General features: G+C 38.1%; 1 protein-coding gene across 2 annotated transcripts in view; it reads left to right on the forward strand.

Annotated features, from left to right (window-relative positions):
- Positions 1-27,626, forward strand: part of NDST4 (N-deacetylase and N-sulfotransferase 4) — a 107,647-nt gene that overhangs the window by 31,417 nt on the left and 48,604 nt on the right. For both annotated transcript variants that reach the window (XM_032186058.1, XM_032186057.1), the window contains exons 3-4: positions 15,304-15,391; positions 20,480-20,634. In XM_032186058.1, the coding sequence (XP_032041949.1) occupies positions 15,304-15,391; positions 20,480-20,634 (243 nt within the window). The remainder of the gene's footprint in view (positions 1-15,303; positions 15,392-20,479; positions 20,635-27,626) is intronic.

The raw sequence follows: 27,626 nt of genomic DNA on the forward strand, positions 1-27,626 counted from the left end.
TGGTGCTGAAGCTATACTCTACATGGTTAATAATAAAAGCAGATTTCTTTTTTCAAAAAATGGGTTTACCCTCAGAATATGAATTCTTTAATATAAAAGCTCTGCATGTGTCTTCCTAGTAACATAGCCCAAGATTTATGTGTATCATAAACAAATATGGCTGTGGTATTATAAAGTGCAATTCCACTGTATTTGTTATTAGGAAAGGGAATAAGGTTTCCCATATGCTTTCACTATTATTTCTCTTCTAACTAGGAACATGGTGCCAGTACATTATCAGGAAATAAAAGCTACCCATCACTGTTGTAAATATCATGAGGTAGGCTGTTACTGAGCCAGTCTGTTAAAGACTGGAGGGGCTTTACTCCCCACCTTCAGGCAGCAGGTCCATTTCTAAGCTGAGCAATAAGAGGCAAAGCCTTGGACTAGTGACACGTTGTGATTTGTTTACCTAATATAAGGCAGCATTTTGAGTCAACGATACACACATTGACTTCACAAATGTAATAAGATGCTGGAGGGAAGTTTAGAAATTTCCAGAGATCTTGGTTGAGACGAGGTTGTAAAATTACCTACATGCAAGCTACCCTTTTTCTCTTCTTCCGAGATTTCTTAAAGGCTAAGAGGAAATTCCCTTCTGCTCCCTTGTGTGTTGGTAGTTGATATTATAGCACAGTAAGCCATAGGGAAAAAAGAAACTGTCTTTAGAAAGGGGAGTTTATTACTGTTTTACTGTTACTGTTATGGTTTATGTTGCGGGGAGTGGGCACAGCCAACAACCCCCTGTATGTTGCAGAGGGCATTCTCCAAAGTCAATAAAAAATCAATCTGTTGACATAAGGGTACAAGAGGACAGTGCAGTGCTGGTTGAACACCCTTTTAGTGGTCAGCAGGCTGGAGTAAAATCACTTGAAACCATTTAAGTGGATAAATGTGTTGGGGGAAAATTTTGGCTGAATCATGTACTTTCATAACTACTTGTCCTTTCTTTCCTCTACTGTTGTATTGGACAATATTCTGTGCAATGCCAGTGTCAAGCTTGTAAAAGTGAAAAAGCTACAGTTCACCATGATATATAAGGACACAAAAGCACACAAAAAGGCTAGAAAAGTCTCAGCCTTCTAATTAAATTAAAACCAATCTTCTAATACTTTTCTGCCATTAAGCTGATGACAACACAGCCAATACTCCTTACATAGATATATTCTGGTTTTACTGATTTCACTGACTGTTTGCTGGACCTATGGCCTCAAAAAGCTTTGTCATGTTAAGCACCAGGAGAGGAGAAAGGGGGCAAAGAAGAGGGAGTGTAGAGCCCATAGAAGAGCTTAGAATAAGGAAGATATTACATAATGGAAAAATACCACCTATCTTTTAGCTATTTGTCATCTCACAGTTGTAAATTGTTTCAGTAGTTGAAAGTACACTTTGTCAAACAATCCCATTTGGGTAGCAGAGCATTAGCCAAATGAAACCTATCAGAACAATCCAGTATTTATGATTTTTAAGCAGCTATTCCCATATAAAATAAAATTATGGCACTCCCCCACAGCTGGGAGAGTAATAGAACCTCTCCAGAAATGAGTGGAAATTTAGCGTTAACACCTATAATTAAAAGGTATATACTTTACTGAACATATTTGTCTCAGTTTAATGAACCTAAGTTGCATGGATTCATATTTTACGCTGCAAGTAGCTACACGGTTTTCAATGGGAATATTTAGAGAGAAAAGTGCTACCTATAATAACTAAGATTAAAAGCAACAAGATTTAAAAGGTAACTGGCTCAGTAATGCCACTTTCATCCTACCACCTAAGTGCTTGAGAATGGCTTTGAAATAGGAATATTTTTAAACAAAAGACAAACAAACAAACAAAAACCCTGTCCTTTCTGTGTATTTTTTGTTTTCTGAAATAATACTTACTATGCAAGTATTTAATATTCTGGTGAGCTTTCTTCACTGTTCCTAAGTGTTAGAAACTTATTCACCATGAAGACTGACAGCTGATGTTCTCACTTATGTGGAAATATATATATATATATATATATATACATATAAATAAATAAATAAATAAATAAATATAGTAAGACTTATGAAAGGATAACAAACTCTGGCAACAGACATGTTCCCTATATTATTGTCATCAGACATTACTATGCTTGAAAGACATACTCTCCTTCTAGTGTATGGTCTAAATCTTTCACCAAAAATTATGACCTGTGGAAGGATATATATAACATGGGAATAAGTTCCCTCATAAATTAAAAGTTGGGGAAAACAATAAGAAATTTCAAAATTGTTTTCCAATTCAAATATAGACCTCTTCCCACAGCCAAGAAAACATATAGTAAAGGACATCAATAAACAACCTCTGATTAAAACATGCTTGCTAGAAATGTTTGCTCTTCCTTCCAAATAATTCACTTTGTGTACTTACAGCATAGCACACTATTCTTCCTGTGTAATTTAGCAAAGCAAGGACTGAAGAGCTCAAACAGAGAACAAGCATACCTTTCTAACAGGAAATATTTCAAAGATGCACAATGCTTGGGGAAATCCAATGCATTCCAACAGCAAAAAAGGTTGCTTGTCAGAAGCAGATTTAGGAGCCCTGGGGATAAGTCATCCCTGTCAAGAATGATTTAGCAGTACCTAGAAAGGGATGAGCTCCATCAGACACAAGGAAATTCATCCAAATCTTCCTCTGCTCTCAGGTGGCTGAAATTCCCTGCCAGACCTCCCACCAACAGCCACTGCCTTTGCTTAGGGTCACCTCCAGAGCCCCATAAGCCAGATGGGATCTCTCCCTAGGTCAGGAGGCTTGGGATGGGCCAGCTTGCCACGAGCACCTACATGAGGTTAAACTGGGAAGGCCAGGAGGGCTGCTGGGATAATTTGGTGTGACATCCTAAATATCACAGGGCATAGGATCTCACCAATGAGTTTGGGTATCCAACTTCATCTGCAAAAAACACCGGAAACCTGGACCTGTCTGCCGGCCCTGGATCTGCCTTTGGCTTTGCAGCCAGAAGGAAAGGCTTGCTGTTAGCAGAAGATTTCTTCCTCAGGGGTCACTAGAAGTGCTAGGAAAATTCTTCGTACTCTGAGACAATTACCTGATACCACTTGAATTTCTCAATAAAAGGAGGCTTTTTTCCAAATCTCCAATCAAGTCTGATCTGAAAAAGGGCAGTACTTGAGTTTTTGCTCTGGGTACGATTCTTCTCCTTTTTGAAATGGCATGATAATACTCTTTAACTGTACATCTATGACCTGATGCATTTCCTCTGGCTATTAGTTTATAGAGATTTGTTCTCCATTTTACCTAAAATTACTTGCTTTTACGATGAAGTAACCTACTGGAACCTCTGAAATGGCTCATTTCAAATTTGTCAGCCTCACTTGATGATCTGGCTTGATTTTATTGGAGAACATATTGCCCTTTGATGTAACCATTTGAGAGAAGTGAGTATAATAACAACATTACCAGAATGTGAGAGGAAAAAAAGAAGATTAGCAAACTTACCATGGGCATTGCCATTTTGCATTGAATCTTTCAGCTGCCTTCGCTGGACAACCTACTGCGCTGCCTTCAAGTGCTGGGAAAGATAATAAAGCAATGTTAAGCTGGAGGATTTTATGGATTGGAGGGGTTTTGAAGCCATCTTCAAAGACAAAACAGGCTTAATTTCCCTCTACTCTAAGTTTGAAACCTGTAGGACATGCAGGGGGCAGCAACAGTCTGACCTCTGGTTAAACAAATGAGTGTGGTTTAAAGCAAAAACATTTGCCATGCAATTCCCTTTCCATTTTACAGAAACTTTCAGTTCCTGTTAAGAAACACAATCAAACACTGAAGTGAGCTCCCTTGATAATGCAAGATAGCATCATGAAGAAGGCAGAAGGGTCAAAAAAGTTAAGCTCTGCTAGAGAAGTAGGAAACATCTCAGAAGTATTAAGAAGCAACACTTAATCCTTGTGATTATTAAAGCACATCCTTGCCTGTCAAGATTTTGTGAACTGCACTTTTCAGAATGACCAATGAAAGCACGGAAGTCTCCACAGCCCTGCCAAGGAAGGCTGGTTGAGAGAAATTTCCTAGTGAGCCTTCTTTTTGTTAGAGAACAAAGAAAATGTGGCATTGACCCAGATTTATGTGAGCCTACTCCATTGCAGGGAATCCAGTTCTAGCACAGTTACACTTTCTACATACTGCATCCAGATGTTTAATTCCAAACAAATGAAGATAAAAGGGGACCTATAAAACTATCATGTTGATTAACTCTAATATGGGGTTTCCTTAAAATAGAAGCTTTACTAGATCGTTGGAAGAAAATGCAAAGGCGGCTGTGTGGTACAAGGATTTCACTTGTATCTCTGTCAAGAAATATTGCAAAATGTTTAGATACCACTTCCCCAATTTTAAGGCATTATTTACTTTGCCCAAAAGGAATACAAGAAAACAATATTATCACTTTGCAGAAAGATATGGTCTTACTTACAGTACAAGCAAGTATGACTTCTACCTGTTCAGGTTCCATCTTCCTCTCCCCAAGAACAGCACAGTGAAACAGATGGGCAAGGCTAGATTGGGAATGGACAATGACTGCCATCTACCGTCTTGCTCCCACCTATCTGCAAAGCTTCTGGGACCAGCTCTGTGTTTATGGAGTCCACAGGGACTTGGGCGTTTGTAGCTGCTGGCAAAAGTGCTGTGCCTGCCCGGCAGCCACTCTGTGCTGAAGTTGGTGCTCATCAGTATCCTATTGATTTAGACTTCCTGGTTTCTGATTTTTACAGAGTGGGGTGGCAATGGAAAGGCTTGTAAAGGGGAAAATATAGGAAATGAGAGACACAGCTGGTGTATAGTTGCTAGAAGCAATGTGAAAGGACAGCAGGAGCAAGTGGACAATTTAAGATTCCAGTTACCTATTTCAGAAGAGGTTATAGGAAAAACAGCAACAAATGATGAGAAAAGCAATGAAATCAAAAAGTTCTGTATGCTGAGAATATGATTTTATAAATATCTTGTCACAGACAAAAGGTGCCCAAGAGAGCCATGATTCTGCTCTGTCCTTCTACATTTGGATATTTTGGACATTGCCATTTTTTACCACTGACAGCAGGAACAGGAACAGAAAAATTTAGTAGCTGCTGTAGTTTCCTTGTTACCCGCCCCAGACAGAAAGTTTCAGAAGCCTTGATTTAAACATATGGAGGCACCCACTTGGAAGCCACTGATTATATCCATCATAACACAAACACACCCATTCTGAAAACTGAAGGACAGACCTGAATTTTGAATATATCACCTCTGTTCCAATCTCTTTTATGACGGAATGTGTGTTAAAAAAATAATAATAATTCCACCACAAAGCATCTACATCACTTTGGTTTTAAGCAGTAAATTTAAAGTATAAATTTGAGATAGGAGTGGGAGTTCAGAATTTAGAGATAAATGTCTGTGATGAGAATTTGAAGGAATTTTTATTTTTGTGACAAGGTTACCCCAGAAAATGATTTCCAATGGCAGTAAAGGAGCAAAAAACCACTCTGATTAAACCTCAGTACATCCAAATCCATAAATTAAAGAAGATAAATAAGGTGGCCTCCATTATTCCAGCTCTTAAATATTTTAAAACCAAGTGCCCACCAACAAGTTGTTGTTATTTGTGGTGGTTTTTGTTGTGTTTTTTTTTTTGTGTGTGTGTGTGTTTCGCTTTTTTTATTTTTATTTTTTAAATAAAGAAGCAATTCTGAACAACCAAGAAACAAGTTAAAGCTAACACATACCATTAAAAGTAAATGTAGCTGTTAATGTTACTTAGCCATAATTATGCATTTGTACTGTGAAAAAGATGGGGAGACTTTATTTTTTGTTGTTGCTGTTTTGTTTTGTTTGGCTTTTTTTGGCATGGCCTAAGCGTTACTTGAGATGAAATTGTAAATAACAGTCTCCGTGTTTTACTGTTAGTGACGTGCAGCACAATGACTGACACCAATACAGTTTGCTGCAGTACAGATCACTGAACATGAATATTTTATCAACATACTATTTTAATTTTGACGTTGTCCCCTTAAAGCTTTGAGATGGTTTCCCGTTCAATATTTAATTATTTTTTTTTTGGTGATCAATCAAAGCTATATGATAGATCCATCCACAAGACATGCAGACCCTTATGTACGAGGGAAATGGAACCAGCAAAGAAAGCCGCACGCTCAGCCTTTTCTTCTGACTACCGCGTCTCATCAAAGGGCTGCCTTTACTGACTTTGCTTGGGGACAACCACACTATTGCAGCTGAACAGATTAAAAAAAGAATTATAATAGTGAAAGCTGTCATTTAGGTGTATTTTATGGTGTGGCCTGCATCAACAGGAAGAGGAAATGTTGATGGATGTCACACAGATTCACCATTTTTTTCCAGAAAAACAAACAAACAAAAAACTATTGCTACAGCCATTAAATTCTCGTTCAAATGATAAACAAGCAGTTGCAATGTTGCTAGTGTTGATATTGCTGTCACATTACAAACACAGCAGAAGGACCATTCCCTAGCAAGACAATTGTACCTGGCTGTTCAGAAATACCTACCACAGTTTTCCTTTTAATGGGCAGGTGGCCTGGGAGAGGACAGGAGAGTTACAAATTAAAGTAAGCATTCCTATCGTGCTGTTTGTTTTAGAAACTGCGTCAAAACTCCTTCATCTATAGCTGGCAGATTACCTTCTCCTGATTCCAAGACTGAACAGCCTTCCTCCAAGAGATTTATTTTGCTGAAAATGCTTAAGCTTTTGAAAAATTAGAACTGATAAGAAATAAACTGTCAAGCCTTCTGCTGCACAGCTGGAAGTGCCACAGGCTATTGCATGCAACCTGCAAGGAGGGATCTTTGTCTGCAGCAGGGCTAGTGCCAGGAGGCTGCCCCATCCCTATAACCACAGGGAATACCCACTCTTGATTTGGGCACAGGCTGGATTTTCTCCTTCTAAGATTTGTCAGCAGACCTGGTTAGTATTGCTAAAAAATCCTTCAGCATCAGTAATGATTTATATTAGAGACCCTCAGTGATTTCCCAAATAGTCTGTAAATCTTTTCTGCAGATAACACCGATATAGGACAGTAATCACTGTCCTATAGGTAATGACTGCAGCCATGCTGCTACAGCACCTGCATCTGGTCTCCATGCCTAATCCCTTCATTCTTCCTCACCCAGGTCCTGCTGGAGAGCTGGAAGGAACTACATTAACTCACCAATATGGTCCTGGTTAAAATAAACCCTACTTTTCACTAATGCTCTTCATTTTGAATTCACACTTCCATGGCATCATTGCTCCTAGAGCACCTAACAAAAAGCTGCTTTCTGAATTCTCAAGCAATGTTATTAGGCAGATAGCCATAAGTAGCTGGTAAATTTGGTGCAATATCACCCCATTCATCTCATTCAGCTGAAACTAGCTGAACCTTTACTGGAACAGATGCAGTCCTCTGTGCTGAATGAAATGCAATTAGACTCCTGATTGTTTTTTGACTTTGGGACAGAGTAATTAAATAGTAGCAGAAGCAGATCAGACAAATTGGACATTGCACTCAAAAAGAAAAAATAAATTCTTTTGTTTGCAATAAACATATTACATATAAGTGCAAAACATGACTTTTTTTCTTGCTTCAGATAAACCCACATACCCTCCTGGACCTCACACTAAGACAGCTATTCAAGGGAAATGCTGAACAGACGCAAGTAATAGCTCTGTAATAAAAAATAGATCTGCAGATAGAGCCGGCTGTGTTCAGCATCATCAGAGCCCTTCCTATTAATTATTTATATAGCACTATAGATTAGCATAGTACTTCACAGAAATAAATATGAAAAAGAAGAAGTCCCATCTCACTAACACAGGGCAATGGCTGAAGCTTGGGTCACCTTGTTAGGAGCAGTGAGGGTCTTCAGCAGGCACTTGGAATTACATCATTTGTATGTCACATTATATAAAAAATGTCAGAAAAGTAAGTCCGTGAGGAAAAAGGAAAGGAAAGAAAGTCTGTGAGGGTTAAGAGTTACCCATTGATCCAGGCCTGGTTAACATCTGTTCAAATCAGTTTTGGCACAGGGTAAATAGTACGAGTGATTTTAAAATCCCATTAAGGATTTGACTAAGTTTAACCCGTATACTCCTTTTAAGATCTGACAAGTCAATAATGTAAATTCTTTATAATCTCTACACTATAGCATTAATGAATTTTCTATTAAAATTCTGTTAAAAACTTGTGAAGTGGGCTGAAATCCGCAGCAAACAGAAATCAATGAACACTTTACTGAGATTATAAATTCATCACTGTGTTGTGTTTTAATAAGCGCAGATACATGTACAGCTGATTAGATTGTCCCCTTTACAGCAGAAATTTGTGCTCCAAACCAAAAAGATAAAACTGAAGAACCCAGAATCCTGCTCTTGCACTGACAGTGCAGTTAGTTAGTCAGTGAAGTTAGGCTGCTCATCACCTCTTTTAAATTCAGTTTTTATATCAGAAAAATAGTGACTAGCTACTTCCACTAGCCTTGTGATGGTTACTGGGATTTACAATTTCATAGTAGTGCTATGAAGATTGTATTGACTTTGAAGATTGCCAAGACTACCTCAGGCACTGTCAGATGTTTTCTTAGCATAGATTTCAGGGAGGAAATGAGCAGGAAGAGGCAATCAAACATCCATCCTGAGAACATCTGCTTCCAGTGGAAAGAAATACTGCCTTGCTTTCTTTCATTCTTTCTTTCTTTCTTTTTTTTTTTTTTTTTTTTTTTTTCCTACACATCTACAGCTGGAAAGCAAAACTACTACTTTGTAGTCCTTCAACTTTCCACAGACCACCAGCAAATTGCTGCACAGAACAGCTTGGGAATGAACCTCAGAGCTGTATAACTGCAAAAACATTAAAGACAGATGTTAGGAACAAAAATGTATAAATGCATTAAAAGACTTCTTGGTATTAATAACAAGTAGCTACCAAAGAACCTTTAGAAAACTGTCTTGAAGTGAAAAATACAGGGGAAAGCTTCATTGAATCTTAAAATAATTTGGGACGGAAGCAATTTATGGAGGTGATTTATTCTAAACTCCTGCTCAAAGCAGAGGTAACTTGAAAGATAGATCAGTCCATGCAGGGTCTTGTCCATGCCTGATTTTTGTATCTCAAAGTACAGAAATTTCCCAGCCTCTCTGGGCAATCTGTCCCAGACGAAAACACTATTACTAAGCAGTGTATATAAACAGCATACGTAGGAAGATTTACTCTAACATATCTACACTTACATATTTGCATATATTTTGTATCTGCAGTATATACAAATAAATAATAATGTATATATAGGCAGCATATATATAGTTTATGCCCACACACACAAAAGAGAGAAAAAGCTGCAGCAGTGGCACTACTACCCAGCACTAGATTCCATTCCCAAATGAATAATGACTTTGAGTAATGGAAAGTTAGCCCGTTTTTGACAAGATTCTCAGTCATATCCTTCATATGGCGATGGGGCAGAGCAACCTTGGCCGTGTAGTCCTGGGATGCCTGCCACCAGCACATCCTTCTGCATCAGAAGTGCTTCCCAGAATGGTTCTGGGGAAAAGAAAAAATTTAGGATGACAGCAAATTATAGATACATTGAAAAGCAGAAACACCTAACTCCCCCTCCTGCACTTGATCTCCCTCCAAACTGTGGGAAGTACTACATCCTTTTTCATCCACTGTGGAAAGGCTTTGTAGTAATTTGGGATTAGACTCCCCCACAGCTCAAGTTAGTGGAGCACCCCACAGGATGGGGACCCTGACCACAGAGATCTCTGCCATAGAAGTGGGAACTCCAGTTTCTAAGATCTTGAGTTTCGCTCGTTTAAAAAAATCACATTCATTATACTGTCTCTGGAAGGCCACTTGCATGCCCAGGACCCTGAATGATATGTTGGGCTTCCTATTACCCAGTGGGGTAATGCAAATCTTGGACCCATCCTCCACGTCTCCTGACGTTCTCAGATTCCTTCAGCAATTTCTGGGAGGGACCCTGAAACATCTCCAAAAGTAAGGAAATTTGGTTCATTTTTGTGGAAAATATGTTTAGAGTTGATATAAGGACATTTTGATTATTTTAGGTTTCATCCTAAACAATGTCTGTTTCACAAAATGTTAGGCTTTTCCTCCAAAAACAAATTTTAGGTTTTCACCAGCTGTTCACACAGACAGTAGTCCCTTCCTTAACAAATGCTCTTCATATCCCTAACACCACTAGCTGTGGGGTGAGCAACTTCACAAACAAGAGATGCACCTGTGACTGGGTGTAAAATGCTAGACAAAGGTTAAGGGCTGCATCTTAATTCCTTTAATTAATCCATTATTTGGTTTCACTAAAATTCCCACCCTGTATTTTCCAAGAAGGGGTTTACCTATCCCTTTACCTGCATATGCACACACATATGCAGAGTTGCATGTATCTGTCTCACTATAAACAGCCCCCAGCACTGACCACATTTGCATCACTTTTCCCCAATAAGATGTATGAGATTAGATTTTGTTGGCTCAATTAATATGGCATCTGTCCTCTGCACCCTATAAATCATCACACATGCAACAAGGGCTCATGTTCTCGCAGTAGTATTGATCCACAGATCTTTGGGTTAGGAGTAAAGCCTCTGTAATTACTTTGGATGACTTTTTTTTTTTTTTTTTTTTTTTTTTTTTAACCATGTCTTGGGAACACTTGCTACCATGCTTAGTTAGATTTGGAGTTTTGGTCCCCCGAGAAACACCTTCTACCTCAGCCTGGCCTGCCCATGCTTGGCATCAAAATCAGAAAAAGTCATTCTTTTGCCTTCTCTAAGGATTTGATAACCTCTTCACTTTCCTTAGCCAGAGGTGTTTTGACCTTTAATTAAAAGGAAAATTTGTTGTCTTCCATTCAGAAGGCAGCAAATAATGAACTCATTAAAATGAGGTTAGTGTTCAGGCCTTAGAGCAATAAGAACTGAAGTCTCATTAGCAGCTAACAATCCAGAACATAGCACATAAATAAACCTAATATGGCAGAGCAAAATGCCTTGGTGCATTAAATTTGAGCAGAATCAAATGTTTACAGTCAATGATGTCTGGGGCATGAAGTTTTAATGTACTTAATAAAGGAAAGCAAATTGCTTCCTATTAGCCATGAAATGTTACTGCAGAAATCGCCCCAAAAAGTTTATTATGTAAATGAAGGATAGAGTTATAATTAACAAGGACATAGCAGGAAAATATCACTTCTGCTTAATAGATGCACCAATTATGAAGAATAAAGACATGACAACTTCAAAACTACAAAAGGTAATTATATGGATTAATGCAAGATACTGCTGAATGTAAATGCAATATAAAGAAGAAACTGTATCTTGTAGATGTCACAGAGAGAAGCCTTATTGACAAAACAAAGAATCAATTAATAAAATGAAGCCACAAGTTTGGAGAGATTCCTGGCAATGAAGTTTTTGTATTTGAAAGAATAACTTGGAATACTTAAGAAAAACAAAACAAAAACAAACAAACAAACAAACAAAAAAGACTATTTGCTTAACCTGGGACTGAGACATGCCACCTTGTCCATGTGCAAACGTGCTCCGTGGTTCTTTTCTTGGGAAATGGTAATTATTTACCATGGTTAATTTAACTGTTCAACAAAACAGCAATGGTGAGTTACAGCTATTGATTTAATGCAACTCTATGCATTCAATGGCAAAATGCTAATTGCATTTTCACAAGCGAATAGACATCCTCTACTTACAACTCTTAAACTGCAGTACTTGGAGCAGAGGGAATAATCCCACTGACTCTGAGGAAAAAATGTATATTGGCAGATAAGAATTAAATGCTGTGGGAAGTGGAAATATCCAGGCAAAATCTTCTCTACAAGATTTGTCATGCTTTTTCTCCCACATTCCTCTCTTCTCCCCCCCAAAAAAATTATCTGAGTCCCAGGATCACCACATGAGGGGACAGGGATGGGGATGGGTGAGCCTCTGGGGAAGGAGGGCTGCCAAGGGGAGCCGGGGTGGCAAGACAGTGTGAATAGCTGTATTCACACCTGGTCTTCAGTGTGATTTCCAGCTGTTAAAATTCAATAATCCTTCTTCATCCTGCAAAACCCTTCTGTAATGCATTTAGAATACAATAAATACCCTCTGCATCTCGAGTCCCGGAAAGGTTTCTAGCACCGGATGGCAGGGACACACAGATCCTCCAGGCGGCACCATCCAGGAACCCCAGAGACGCTGTTCCTGCCCACGCAACAGCTATCCTTGCTTCAGCATTACAAACAAACAGGCAAACAAGCAGACAAACAAACGACCTATGAATGTGCAAGAAGGCTGATGAAAGAAACTTGTCTGCTCTTTTCCAGCCACAGTACTTTTCAATGCTGTGTGCTGTTAAGGTCTGTACCTGCAGGAGACAAAGTTCTCATTATTTACTCTAGAATTACCAGTGAGAGTAGTGTGTGAGTAATTAGCAATATTGCTTGAAAATATATATTAATTAAAATAGGCATGATAGACCCTAATTACCTAAATGGGTACTGGTTTTGATATTAAGGATATGGAAGAAATCTCCCCTTCTATACAGACAGGCAAGCAGTGACAAAATGTTTGGACTCAGCTGACAATATCTTCTTAGAATTAAACAGGGGTGAGGTCATGAAAATGAAGTTTAGCCACATATCATCTAAATTGATATGCGTATATGGAAATTGCAATAAAACCAAGACTTCAGGAGCAAGCCAAATCCAGTCTGAGTGACAGGTTTGCCCTTTAGACAGACAAAAATGCTTGACACACTGCAGGTTACAGGATTTACATCTTAATCCTAACTCTGTGTTTTTAATGAGACCTCACTGGGATGGAAGGCTTCTGCCTGTCTTCCAGTTTTGTGATCTTATTGAGACATGAGTGTGAGGGAAATCGGAGAGAAAAAATAAAGTGATATGATGTTTATTTCACATACTTTCTTGTACTATATGTTAAGCGATAATAATTTCTCAAGGTGATCTTTCTTCAAAGGAAAATTGAATTGATTTTGCTCAGCCCATCAGTCTTTCTCAACATATATAAAATGCTCTTTGTAGCTTGGAAAATTATGTTCAAAAATATAATGACTCAGATTCTATGCTTATGACCTTAATGTTGTCAGTTTATTGCCAGTTTTTATCAGCTGGGGATTTTCCTCAATGTTTTAACTAGCGGTGTTGTAAATGTCCAAGGTTTTATGTTTTGGTGACTATTTAGTTGTTATGTAGCATGCAGATAGAGTGACATGTGAAATTGTCACAGGAGTGAAATAATCAATTTATTAAATACCTGGCAATACAAGCTGGAAACCATACCACTATCTTAATATGCAATGCTCAAGCATACAGCTTACCGCTATTAGATTGCTTTATCCTTTCTTTTAGCAAGGTATGCAGCTATCACTGATAAACACTGTTTTACATCTTCCTTAACACCCAATAAATGTTTCTATTTAAACAAACAAACAAGGAAGGAAGGAAGGCCACTTTCTGGCTATCTTTTTTATTACACTCCTGAGCTGCCTGGCACCCAAATGATGCCATTACAGAAGGGAACTCTTAGCTGAAGCTTTTGAGGAGACTTGTATTCCAATATTCCAACATGCATGGTGTTTAAGTGTACATTGTAATTAGCATGTAGTCAGTACATTTAGGAAATTAATGGCCTACAACAAATGCTGACAGTAGCTGCAGTGAAAAGGAAATATGAGACATTGTGCCACCACAGACCTGTTTTGTTTAGCTCTAGTCCGGATTAACATTGCATAGGCCACCTATCTGCAGATCAGCCTCTTAACCCACTGATTCACCATTTACAGTGGACTAACTATATGACTGACTATGCTTTTGGTTACAAGTCACTCATTTGTTCTTTCCTCCCTTTCCGTCTTTTGCTTTTTCTTTTCTTTTCTCTTTTTTTAAATTTTTTCTTTTATTTCTTCCTTTCTTTCTTGCCGTATACCAGTAGGTTGAGCAAAAAAAAATGGTGCTATTTTCCTGTACTGTTAAGTGAAATTCCTAATGAACATATGAAATGTAATCTTTTCAAATGAAAGAAAACATTAGGTGGACTTGGACTGTGTGTAAGCCACTTCGTTCACTTTGTATTTGAACTGTGCAAGAACATGAACATTCAATCAATAGAAATGTTATTAATAGATAATGGGAAAAGTTCTCAAGAGCCACATAATGGAGACATGGAAAATTGATGAAAATAGAGCTTATAACCCATTCAACATTGGCAAAACCAATAGGGAGACAAATGCACTATCCATCTTGCATATGTAGCACGTCCAGATTATGTGGGCTGGTGATTCAAAGCAGACATCTGAGCAGCAAGGACTATCTTTAGAAGCAGTTCAGAGCTGACAACCTAACAATAGAGGTGGATAGCTCATGCAGGCTGAACCACTATCTTCTTCTCTGTTGGTTGGAAATATGTCCATGAAAAACTGGGTAGGTGATGAAGACCTTTTCCTCTGTTTTGTTTAAACTAGTCTTATCTTTTTCATGAAGAGAATAAAAATAAACAGGGATTTAATTTCAGACATGAGAAAAATGGACGTTACTTCTACCATAAGTTAAAATTGGAGTTTCACACTTAATCCTGAATTAGGTCTTAAGAAACAATCAAACAATGAAACAAAATCAAAACAAAATCAAAACAGTTTCTGCAGGTAAGTAAATCCTAATGCCTCCACATCTGGATGGCAGGCAGTATTCCTGATTTTACTCTGTAGATTAAGCACATTTTATCATTTTATTAATAACCCGAAATAAGTGTGACTTAGAGATTTAGTATATTGCAGACTCTCAATTGACTGGATTCAAGTCCTGCCATAGATCATTGCAAATAATACGTAGTATCTTTGTCCATGTTATAAAACCATCATGTACTTCAGTACTTAGATGCTACTACTAGAATTGCTAGATCATCAAACTCTGATGCAGAAAATTAGGCTAACTGTAATAGTCTTAAACGAAGGAAGGAAGGAAGGAAGGAAGGAAGGAAGGAAGGAAGGAAGGAAGGAAGGAAGAAAGGAAGAAAGGAAGGAAAGGAGGGAAAAAATAAGAATGACCCTAAAATAAAATGTGAAACATTTAATAAGATCTTCTTTGTTGTATCTTCTCAGCTGGACACAATTTTTAAAATGAGGCATACAAAAAAATAATATTCATTTTTCTAAATGCATGTTAATTTCTTATTTATTTCAGGCTTTACTAGAGACTCAAAATTTACTGCGCACTCAGGTTGCAAATTTTACCTTCAACCTTGGATTTTCAGGAAAATTTTACCACACAGGTAAGAAGGAACTTCATGCTCTCAGGTAGCTACAGATAAATAGGTGACAGGATTTTAAACCTAGCTTTAAACATGCCCTTTTAAAATAAAACAATAACTCAGCGGAGCAGTCTCCAATACGTGCTCCAATATTTTAACATCCAGGGTCTCATTCACTGCCCACTGGAACAATGGTAGGCAATGGATGAGGTTCTTAGGTAGGCTATGGATGAGGTTCTTAGGAATACGTAGATGTCATTGGTGCTTTTCTGAAAGATGTGTGGTAGTAAACCTTAGGGTTATAAAGAAAGCAAAGGAACTGCTAAGATCTCCATAATTCTGTACAATGCAGAACAGCAGAGAAGACATACTAGGGTTTTACCACTATGGCAGGTATGATGAAATATAAAACACTGGAAAAAAAAAGGTCTCATAACCCCTAAAGAGACAGAAGTATTTTAACAGGATAAATTTGATTTTGCTAAGACTAAAGGTAATCTAGCTCAGTGGTCTGCAATTGGGAGGGATGACAAAGGTAGAATCATTCAATTCAGAAATTCATTCTTATTGCAAGAAAAAGGAAAACAGGATGAAAAGAAATTTGTATTAAATGGATATTGAAACCCTGCTTCCTTTGTACTGCATGCAATAAAATGTTGCACACAAGCACCACGTCTCTGTGGAGATTAGGTGCTTTTACATCTCCTGTTTATGACTCCTTTCTCTCTGTTGGTCCATTTATCCATAGTGTAATGTCCCCCCTTTGTTTTTTTTTTCTCCTCTGTCCCTTCACCTGCTCCTTAGCAATTTGGTGCTGCTCCACTCAGGCTTCCTTCTGCTGTTGCTGAGCCATATTGCTCCCTAGTGCTGCCAAGGCAAAAAAAAAAAAAAAAAAAAAAAAAAAAAGACACACATTTAGTGACTCACTGAAATGATGGAAACATCTACTGTCCTTCTCCTTTCCAAGCCTTATACTGTACTCTTCTCACCTTTGAAGACCAACTCCAAAATTCTCAGCTGTCAACACATTCAGCCACATCTAATGACACTCCTTGCCTGAATGATGCTAGGGAGGCCAAGAAGCTTATTTAGAGGAGAGGTGGAGGCACTGGAGCAGCAAGAAGATGAAAGAAGTTTAAAAGCTAAGAATGATGCAGTCCAAGCTCTAACAGGCCACAAAGTAGCTGCAGATCAGGGCAGCCAGCTGAATGTCCCCCACTGCAGCATAGGTGCAGCAATACTCCCTTTTTCACCAGTATTTGAATGCAATGCAGGTGAGCTCATCCACCTCTTATGTCTCCATTTCACTACAAGTTAGAAGAGTACAAAAGACCCTGGGAGAGGGGGACATGATTAGCCTTTTGAAGGATAAGTAGAGAGAAGGAAACCAAAATTATTTATTTGTATCACTGTTGTTCTCAGGCACCACTGAAAGTCCAGGATGTTTTCCCCTCATGCAGACACATAATGCTAGGCAACTGCTGCCCAGGAAACCTTACAGACTAAAGATGTAGGTTGCAGGGTCTGAGAAAAATGAGAGGTAGAGAGAGATGGAATTACTTGCCCGGAGTCATATAACAAGCCAGTGGCAGACCTGTGATTAGAGAGCAACTTCGGAGACAGACCTTCAGTATTCTGCTCACTTCATCTTGACCTGCCCGTATAGTTATTCCTTCTGGAGATTAATTGGACATACACGTAATACAGCAAAATAAACAAAAATAGCCCAAGGCTCTGAGCCACTCTAAAGCAGGAAAGCAGGATGCTGCTATATTGTGGCCATCTACAGAGTAAAGCTGGCATCAGTCTTTTCAGTGGCCACCACAGAGAAAGATAATTCAAGAAAGGGAGGAGGTGGGAAAGGAGATAATTTATTACAAATATTACAACATCCTGAGCAGTGGCTGGCACAAAATACACAGCCTTCCTACCAAATCAACCCCCTGACCTTCCCATAGATTTTTTCTTTGTCAGTCCCAATGGCCTCCATATGCCATTACTGTTTCTTAGTGAAGCCTGTTCATACCAGTCCACAGGTTCGCTTGCCCAGCTGGTATAACACTGACCAATTTCAGATTTACTGCTGCTGTAGAGAAAATAGGCAAACGTGCAAGTGTGTATGTGCTCCGAAGGATCTCAAGGCTTACCAAAATAGCACAAAACTACTTAATGAGTTGAAGCATGCCATTGCCTCCATTAAGGGACACGCTTCTCTCTGTACTCAGTGAAGCATCTGAGATTTTAAGTGAGCACTTCATTTACAAGTCAGTGGCAGCATTTTGTCATATCAGCTTAGCGGAACGATTCCAAAGTATTCTCTATGCAATATATACTTTATTGACTCATTATAAATAAAACATGTAAAGGTATTCTTTAATTACTGTCAATGTAGTTTGTTTACCCAGAGAGGCTTTTAGTATCAGGTATTCAACATGCTTTATTAGCGCACTGAGATTGCTGTGCCTTATTGACTTCCTTAATGTGTAATTTTGCTCTCCTTTCGAAAAACTTGGATCATTTTAAAACTACAGGAGGGAGATGAGCATGGGACTGTGCAGGCAGATTATACAGTTATACATTTTCATCGAAAGATGTTGCTGACATCTGTACTACAAATACCAATCCTAGTTGGTATGCCTTCATACCAGTACAACTGACAAATCAGCCTCACTGCTCTGCATCTTAATGCCACCAATGTTTTCTTCTGTAGCACAGGTAAACTAAGCACTGTATACATGACAAAAAACAAACAAACAAACAAAAAAAACAAAAACAAAAACAAAAAAACCTCTTGGTTATACAGTTTTACCAAATATCTTCCTCTTGTTTATGCTGTAGCAATAGAAATTATGATGTTCTCAGGATTTGCATTATTTGCATTTAAGATTTCTAAGATTATTGATAGCAACTTCAAACTTAGTTTCAGTTTTGAGCTCAAGAGACCCCTAAGCTACAGCTGTAACTTTAAAATGTAGTATTATTTATTATGTGCAATCAAACTTTGAATTATTACCTACCTCTGCAAAGTGCATACTGTCTCTCAAAGTAGATATATGTTCACCTCCTTGATTGTAGACCTGTTGCAATTTTCAGATTTCATATAAAAATTAAGATAGGAAGTAACACAGAGAATACTGATTATACAAGAAATTAAAACTTCACAATTCCTTGTTTTGCTTTCAATACTTTGAATAAAGGATTGGGAAAAAATATTCAAACAATATAAGCACTTAATAAATGTTCCATTAAACCCTTGATTTTTTTAAATACATCCACTTAAGAATTTATAAAAATTAAACAACATTTTTTTAAAGGCTTGTGAAGAAAATTATCCTCCAAAAAGTGAAATCTCTACCAAGTGTTAAACTTCAAACCTTCCTGTTCTAGTTCTGACATTACAGGGCGCTTTTGTTTCTATAAACTTGAAAGTGTTATGCTTTACTTTGTTTTATCTTTGCTATAATAATTTTATAATAATGAAGAAAAACATAAATTGCAAAATTTGGTGAATTGTATCTAAATTCACAAATAAATTAGTATGGAAAAAATGTGATATTGGAATAATTTATTTCAAGAACCAAACTCTACTTTAAATGATGATAAGATATTAAATTATCCATTGACCTAAATCCTATGTCAAATGATCATAGTTCTTTATATACTTGAAATATGCACTTTTTTTTTTTTTTTCATAACTTCAGTTTTCTAGCTTTGGGTTACCAAAGTGCTCTTCAATGGCTACACAGACTTTTATCCTTTTCTCCCTGTTTTGAAACCCTACATTAAGTTTCTGCCCTCTGATCACCTTTCCTCAGGTGGGTGCAAGTGAACCACATACCCCAAGAAACAAGACAGCAGTCATTCAACAGATGCAACCTAGCAAACAAGGTTGTTTTCTCTTTTCCAGAAGCACTCCCATCCATGGGAGCAACTTTATGCATTCTTAGAACTTGCAGAGTGCTATGGGGGGGAGTAAATTCATTGACACTGGGAGAAAGTTTCAAAGTAATGCTCTCCTTGTGCAGCACCGTTCTTCAAAATACATTTGCAGATGTGAAAAATAAAGAGCTGAAGTTCGTGCACATCTCTATGTGTTCCTGCTTCATACCACAGAATTAAACAGTAACATCTATGGAATCTTTTCTTCCAATGCATTTTGCAAACATTGAGAGGCTTGTAAAAAGAAAGCTATGTTTGCCTCAGTAGACTGATATCGACAATGATTTCTTTGGAGCTAAATAAAAGTATTTAAATTAAACTGATAAAGGAGCAAGACAGGAGGCTGCAATAAACTCAATATTGTTCAGAAATCTGAGGGTGAATTTAGTGAAATGTAACTTTGCCTCCCCAGTTTGAAAAAGCACTGGAGATGTGTGCTGCGGACGGTGGAAGTAGCACTGTATAATTTCTCAAATGGAAGGTTTGCTTTGTTATAACCACACATGCTTGCTTCTGCCTGAAGCAGATACTCTTCACTAACACAGGAATTTTTATTCTTTTTACTTAGAGATTAAATGTGGCAATAATGGAACACTCAACCATAGGAAACACAGGAACTCTTTTGCAATTAGTTACATGGTTTTTACCTATTCATATTTGAAACTATTGCAAACTTCTTCCACATTTTACCAGAAACGATCCGATTTCTGTTTGCTGAGGTTTACAGGGTAGCCACATGTATAAGTGAATTTGGGTTTTAGCAGAACTCTGGTACATAGCACTCTGCAATGCCATCCTGGCCAGCTGCAGCTGTGCAGTACGCACTGAGACCAAGGCAGGTGGGTACAAGTCCATCCAATCCTCCGTCTTCATGGGGAGCCTGAACTAAAAACTTGCATATTACATAGACCAACAATCCACCCTAAAAATTCAGTTCCTGTTAGAATTACTATCAATTATCAGAGCATCAGGAATAGAGTCAGCTAGCACACATAGTATGTCTTATTCCTCCTGTGATATGCTAGAGCTTGTCCGTAGCATGGTGAGAAATCAGAGCCAAAGTCATCAGGTTCTATAGCAGCTTCTGTCTTGAGGGGAAAAACAAATAATATTGATAATAGTATGGGCATTTTCTGCTGTTACTTTTCTATTCTTTTTTTTCTTTTGCAGGGACTGAAGAGGAAGATGCAGGCGATGACCTGCTGTTGAGATCTGTGGATGAGTTTTGGTGGTTTCCCCATATGTGGAGTCACATGCAGCCTCATCTTTTCCACAATGAGTCATCACTGGTGGAGCAGATGATCCTCAACAAAGAATTTGCACTAGTAAGTAAAAGTTACCAGAAGTTTCACCTTTATATATAACTTGGAAAGCATAGTTATAATGTTTATTTAGCATATATTAATGTTTATTAAGCATATATTATATGTATGCTTACATAGGTATAGAAATAAGACTGCAAGATCGGAAAGCCAGCCCCAAAAAACCTTCCATGACTCAAACTTGGGCTGAATTTTGCCATAGCCTTTTTCTCTGGCACAGGCTTTCTGGAGAGGAAGCAGCCTTGCAAGACCATAGGGAACAGAAGCAGTGAAATCTCAGCAGATGTCAGTTGGCCTTTTGAGCTTTAGGAAGGGGATTATACACAGGTTATCAGCTTCCTGAAGTCTGGTGCAAACATCTTCAGAGGTGAGGGAGAAAGTTCCAGTGAACTATGTGAAATGTTATATATGGTTTGTGAGAAATCTTGAAGCTAATGAGGTAAATAAGTGAAGCTGCTGGATTTCAGAGTGCTTTTTTTAGATGACCTGTTTGAAAATATGCTTTTTACATAGCTAACCTGTTACTAATGTTTATAGATAATGATGTTTCATTTTTGCTTGTTTGTGTTGTTAACTTACAAGAGCCATCCTTCTAGCACTGCCCAGAGCTCAGAGTGCTTGTACTCAGAGGTCATGTGGAAACCATTCAGAGTCCATTCAGGATAATTCTACTGGGTTATGCAGCATGACAAAGAAAGCTAAAGTCTGTAAATGCTCTCTTTGGAAAAGACACTGTGGTCTTTGACAAGGCACAGGAATGCCAAGTAACTAGTGCTACCCAAAAGAGCAGATCAACACTGTGTTGTTTTCTTTACTGCTTAGGGGACAGAGATCTCAGCCCTTTGCCGCTCAGAAAGGCCAGCCAGCAGCTGCCCCTTATCCCCATCCCTGACATAAGCCAAGATGGATCAGGAAACCAAGCAAAGGCAGATGCCTAAACAAGCAGTTGGAAGAAATTTATTCCCTTGTTTATGAAAATATTTTCCTAACAATCTTTAAAGCACATTCATTAAAAATGGCTTAACTGTTTACTCTTCTCTCAAGACTTCCCCCCTTCCCATCTCCTAGGGTATTAGCACAGAGGTATTTTGGATGACTTTTCCTTTCCACAGGTCTGTGTTACTGTCAGTTTTTATTCCTGGCATGGCCTGTTCATTCATTTTGTGTGATCAGGGCAAGCTGCTGCAAAGAGTCCTAAGGGAACTAAATACAGCTGAGATTTTAAATGCAAGAGTAATTTTTAAATAATCTGTATCTCAAATACACATCGTCCATTCATCATTAAACCTACAGGGAAATTCTACTATTTTCAGGCAACCCGATGCCTTTTAGGTCAAACCACCTTTAGGAGTAAAATCTATAGTGTAGTCAGAAAAGAGGGCTTGTAAGACAGTGTTTGCAATTTCAGCTACAGAAAGATAAAGCCCATCTCCCTATCATCACTGAAGGGTAGAGTCTCTTTAGGGTGCCTATAAATAAGGGGCTGATGTCAGAGAACAGTTGCCATTATTACAGCTTTATTTCCTGCTTACATTTGGACAGGGGTTGTACCAACCTCTCAACCTTGAATCAATACGAGCTGTGCAATTTACTTATGAGAACATTTCTTTTCAAAAGGCTTCCTTTGAAGTCCACTCGGTGGGAGAAATTTGTCTTCCTGATAACAGAGGTCCCAGCCATTACTCTGGAACAGTTTTGCACTTTCCCCTTCTTTCTCATCCTTATGTCGTATTTGGGAAAGGAGTTCCCTTTTCTAAAGCTGCACTTCTATAAGTCTTCCAAAATTAGTGCAAGCTCCTTCTTATTATTCTTTTACTTCACAGCATAGATCCAAATTTAAATTATGGGTTCAGAACAGTACACAGATAGTCTGCTTGGTGTTATACATCTTATTTATGCTCTATTATGTTTATTTAGCATTATACTCAAGGGAACACAGCTTGATGTTGATACCATTTTCTCTCGCATTTCCTATTTATTGACTGTATCTCCCCACCTCCTGTTTTAACTGCAAGTAGAGAAAACACTTCGTCAGTTTGTGCAAGGAAAGTTGCAATAATTGCTTGGAAGTATGATCACATTCATTTTTCACCTAATTTATTTCTTTGTTCATTTTTTAAATACAGTAAGAAGGTAATGGGGTCTTCAAGATGGGAGAACAAGTCATTATACCTGAAAAAGAACAGTCAAGGTTGATTTAGCATTTAAAATAATAATAATAATAATAATAAATATAATAATAGTATATACATTTAAAAAAAAAAAAAAAAAAAACACACACACAGAACAACAACAACAAAATTTGCTCATTAAGACCTGTCAGCTCCTCCTGTTGTTTTCATTTTAGAAGAAACACATCACACTGACTGGAAACCTGGACTTTAAGATCCAAATCTCATCACAGTCAGCAGTTTCTTCATGCAAGAGAGTATGAGGCTCGGGAGAGATGTTGTTCACTGGGAGAAAACATTTCATAAAAGGAATGTTCATCTATGAGTGCTGGGGATTAAAGTAAGCTTAACAAACACAAGCCAGTTTATCTGAAACACAGTATTTTATGGATATCATATGGAGCTACAAATGTACATAAGCACAATTTTTACTGGCTCTTGCATTTATACTAGGCATAATCTTCAGTTTGCAGAAGCTTGAGTATACATACAGCCTGCTGAGTACAGGCAAGAAATGCAGGTGTTAGAGCTGGCAACTGGATAAAACACTTTTTTCCATTTTACACTGCTATGTCTATTCCTCAAAGTGATGCTCTATAAATTGGGGGGTTGTAACTGAAGCCTGCCTCAAACAGGTACATCACAAAATACATGTAGAAAGTCAGATATCTAAACAGTTTTGTATACATCCAACTAGTTGCCAATTAGGTATCCAATTCCCTTGATTTGCCTTGATTTCAATTATACCTCTGTGGAGCTCAGGCTTAATAAAATCAACAGTCTTTAAAGGAATCCCTTACTTGTGAGCTGCTTGTGAATTAAAGGAGACCACCTCTAATAAAAGCACTCAGAATGTTATGTGTCACAGAGACATTCGCCATTCCTGCTGTTCCACACCTAGCTGGTGAGAGGAAGACATTTTCTGAGATCTTTCATAAATGCTATTGCCCCACTGTTCTTCACCTGACAGGAAACATGGGAAGTTTTACATACCTGGAACAGTGTCCTTGTAAAAAAATCCTCGTCCATGCGTGTCTGAGCAGTGGTCCTGCAGCTGCCACCACCCACCTCCACTGCCCTTGCTTCCACATCTCATCTTAAGCACTCGCAATATCCTCAGCCTTGGAGGAGCATGCAACAGCAGCAGAACATGCTATGAGAACAGGGAATAATGACAGGAAACAAACGCCTGGTAGGCTTTCAGGCAACCTCTCAGTGTGCTGCTATTTCAGAGGACATTTCACTTGTGTGGGGAGGAAGGCAGCCTGAAGCCTTCATGCTCCCCTGTTAATTCAGTATGTTCATAACTTCATTCTTCTCTCACTTCTTGTAGACAAAGAGTAAAGTCCATTTTTGTAGATTTCTGTCTTAATCTCTGTTACCCATCAGTGTAGATTTACACCAGAAAGCTTAAACCATTAGACACTTCAAAACAAAAGAGCCATAGACTTTAACTCTGGTAATTTACAAACTACCCAGAACTTTGTTAATGTCTTAATGTCTTAATATTTCTGTAAATGTGGATGGTATATTTCAAAACCCAGCTAAAGGAAAATTACATTTATTTTGATTATAAGTTTGTTTTGACATAATTCTTGTTGTTGTTTTGTTGTTGTTGTTTCTTCTTCTATTAGAGGAACCCCAAATCCTTTACAGATACTAATGGATTAAGCCCTGGATTAAGCTTCACAAACTGATAGCATCTCAAGTACTATTATTCTTGCATTTTTATAGGCTATGTAATTGATACAGAGGTAAACAATTGTGCAAGCAGAAATCTCTTGTAGCACATTCAGAAAATAAAACAAATCAAGTTCTGATTTTCACTGCCCTCCTTTAATCACAAGATATTCTTCCTCCCCCTCTTGTGCATCTTTGTCTTAGAAAAGGTAGAATATTTTTAAACCAAAGCCTGAAGCTCTTTATTTTGTCCCTTGATTTATTTGTTCAGTAATTATCTTCTGTGCTCATTTGTGAGCACATACACCCAAAGCATGGTAGAGATACAGCAAAAATTATCATCAACTGTAAAAACGGAGCTATGATCTGATATGAACAAGTGAGATACACATACACAAACAAATCAATTCAGAGAGATACATATACAAAACAAATCCATTTAGACCCTCTCTAGTATCACTCCTTGGATTCAATTTCCTGTTTCTAAACCAACCAGATTAACATTAGCACATCCTCAGCCTAAAACTCTTGAACTGCCCAAACCACAAAGAAACCATGGGCTTTTAATATACCAATTAAATAACAAGAATAAAAACACCCGCGACCACATATGAAATGCAAAGCTCCTACGTGTGATGAAAGAGTCTAATTTGTCCCATTATTAATATCTGTAGTTAACGCTGGGAATTAGAGATGCTCACTAGAGATTGCCTCTAAAAATATTCTAAAAGTGTTCTGCATATATAGGATAATGTTTCCCTGTACAAACAGGATGAGATTTATTCTGCCTGACTTCAAGGTTCTTCCTGAATTGTCGATCTTCATTAGCGTTTTTGTCCATATCAGGAACGTGCTTTGGAAGCAAATCACTAGAGCTCCTCTCCTTTCTCAGCTTTTGTTAGTATCACACACAGAGAAGGAGCAGACTTGGAATAGGAGTTGTGGTGGTACCTGGCAGTCTGCTGTGCTGTCCCTTCCCACGTGGTTGCCAGTTCTGTATCTGACAGCTACAGCAGAGATCCTGCTTTGCTTAGACCGGATGGGCACCCTACAGCCACTTGCCAAGTGAGCACACAACAGAGATGCAAAACGAATACTAACATACAGAACTAGTAAGAGGTTTGTCACACTTTATGGAAAAAATACGGGGATAGAACTAGGAGCCAGGATTCAGTTTGATAAATCCACAATTCTGAACTGACCTAATCCTGTGACAGTCATCCATGGCAAAATGTTTGTCCACAGCATGCTCCTCTACCATGTAAAATAAAAACAAGCTCTGTGCTCTCACAGCTAGTGCACCTGCAGGCCATTGACCCCAGACAGTTTTGTAATAGTTATAGTCACTCAAACCTGACATACCCTTCCATAAAACTAAGAAAAATATTTTAGCTTTTCACAACTTCAAACCCTGTCTCTTGATAATAATCACCTTTTGTTTGGTGAATCATTTTGTCTAGCTAGAGAGCTTTTAAATAAGATTTTAAGAGTTTAGAATTGAACTGAAATTAAAAGATGAAACGTTTATTCAATAAAAAAAATCTAGAAACATAAACAACAAGAACAAAAATCATATGTCCGTGAAGGTTAGAATACCACACATTTTTATGATTGCTGACAAGCACATAGTGAAATCATTTATCAAATAAAAGAAACTAAGTATTTTAAACCTACATAGTAACATATAATCTCTTCTAGGAAATCTCACTAATCTGTGGCAATATTAGAAATATATCCCAGTGCTAGGAATGTGCAAAGCTTATGCAAATCTTAACTTGGGAAGATAGCATCTTATGAAGTTCTACCTTTATTCTATCATCTACTGTTGAACTAAGTCAAAAATTTTAGCAAAGTTGCCTGAGGTTATTTTAACTTTTTCACCTAAGAATTCTTTACTTCAAAGTGAATCCTGCAGTTCCACTTACTGTATGAAAAGATCTACAGTAGACATAAAATATGCTGAATTAAGAGGCTAGTGTGGGGGGCTTTTCTATTCTCTCCCCAGTAATGTCCAGTACCAGATGTTTCTGTAAAATAAATCAATGGTGGTCTTTAAAAAAATGAATGTCAGTAGTCTTATAGCATGTTTTTTGTTCTGTTTTAGTTCTTACTGTGCTTTAACAAGGAAAAGTAACATTTGGCAGAATCAAAAACTGTCTCTTTCTCAGAAAAAAAAAAAAAATCTTGCTAATATAAATAGCCAATTTTCCTGGCACTGTTTTTTTTTTTTTTTTTTTTTTGTGTGTGTGTGTGTGTGTGATTTTTTTTTTTTTCTTTAATTAAAATTTCCAACATCTGCTCACAGAAAAAAGGCTATAGGAACTCAAACATACATTTTGAAACATCTACCTCTGGAAAGCAGTGCTAATCTGCATCACCTGTCATCCATTCTTTATCAGAAACTTTTTTTGCAAATGCAGAACGAGTACACACAGCACATGCTGACATGGCGAATACAGCTTATTTCTGTACAAATAGGAAGGTCAAAAGTCTTCACTTGCTTGAACAGAGATGATAATTGAGAGAGATAAGCAGCCCTGGCAGATTGCTTCAGCCTTTCAGATCACCTGTGGAAGTACCTGTCTTGCCAATGGGCTCTGGGTAAGAAAGCTTTGAAGCGTGTGCAGACAAGCCAGGCTGCACTGGCAGGACTGTGAATTTCCAATTCCCAGTGCTCTGGCTTGGGTGCATCAGCATGAGTATGAGACAATGGCTCTCTGGGCTCTGCCACATGAAGCAGCTGCTGATGGGGATGGGCTGGCCACATGCAGGCATCAGCGGAAGAGTTGGGCTGGAATTAATCTCTACACCACATCCTCACTGTTGTCCACAGGACATGAGTTGTGCTCCTGGAGGGCATCTTCTGGTCAGGTCTAGACCTTAAAACAAGGCAGGTCATGTGCTCTCAGTGCACTCCATGATGCAAACCAAGACATGGGAAAAAGTAGAGATGACCAAGGGTATTTTTGCTAAAATTGCAGCAACTATTTTAATAATATTTGCCCCTAACCCCCAGATTGTAACAGTGATTCTCCTTTAATGTTGAACTCATCCAGGCATCACCGCAGCTTCAGCTTATGCTGTCACTTAAATTACAGTTGGAACTCAATGCACAAGAGAAATAGCAAAGCAAATTTAACCTGT

The sequence above is a fragment of the Aythya fuligula genome, chromosome 4 (genome assembly GCF_009819795.1).
Source record: "Aythya fuligula isolate bAytFul2 chromosome 4, bAytFul2.pri, whole genome shotgun sequence".
Classification (NCBI taxonomy): domain Eukaryota; kingdom Metazoa; phylum Chordata; class Aves; order Anseriformes; family Anatidae; genus Aythya; species Aythya fuligula.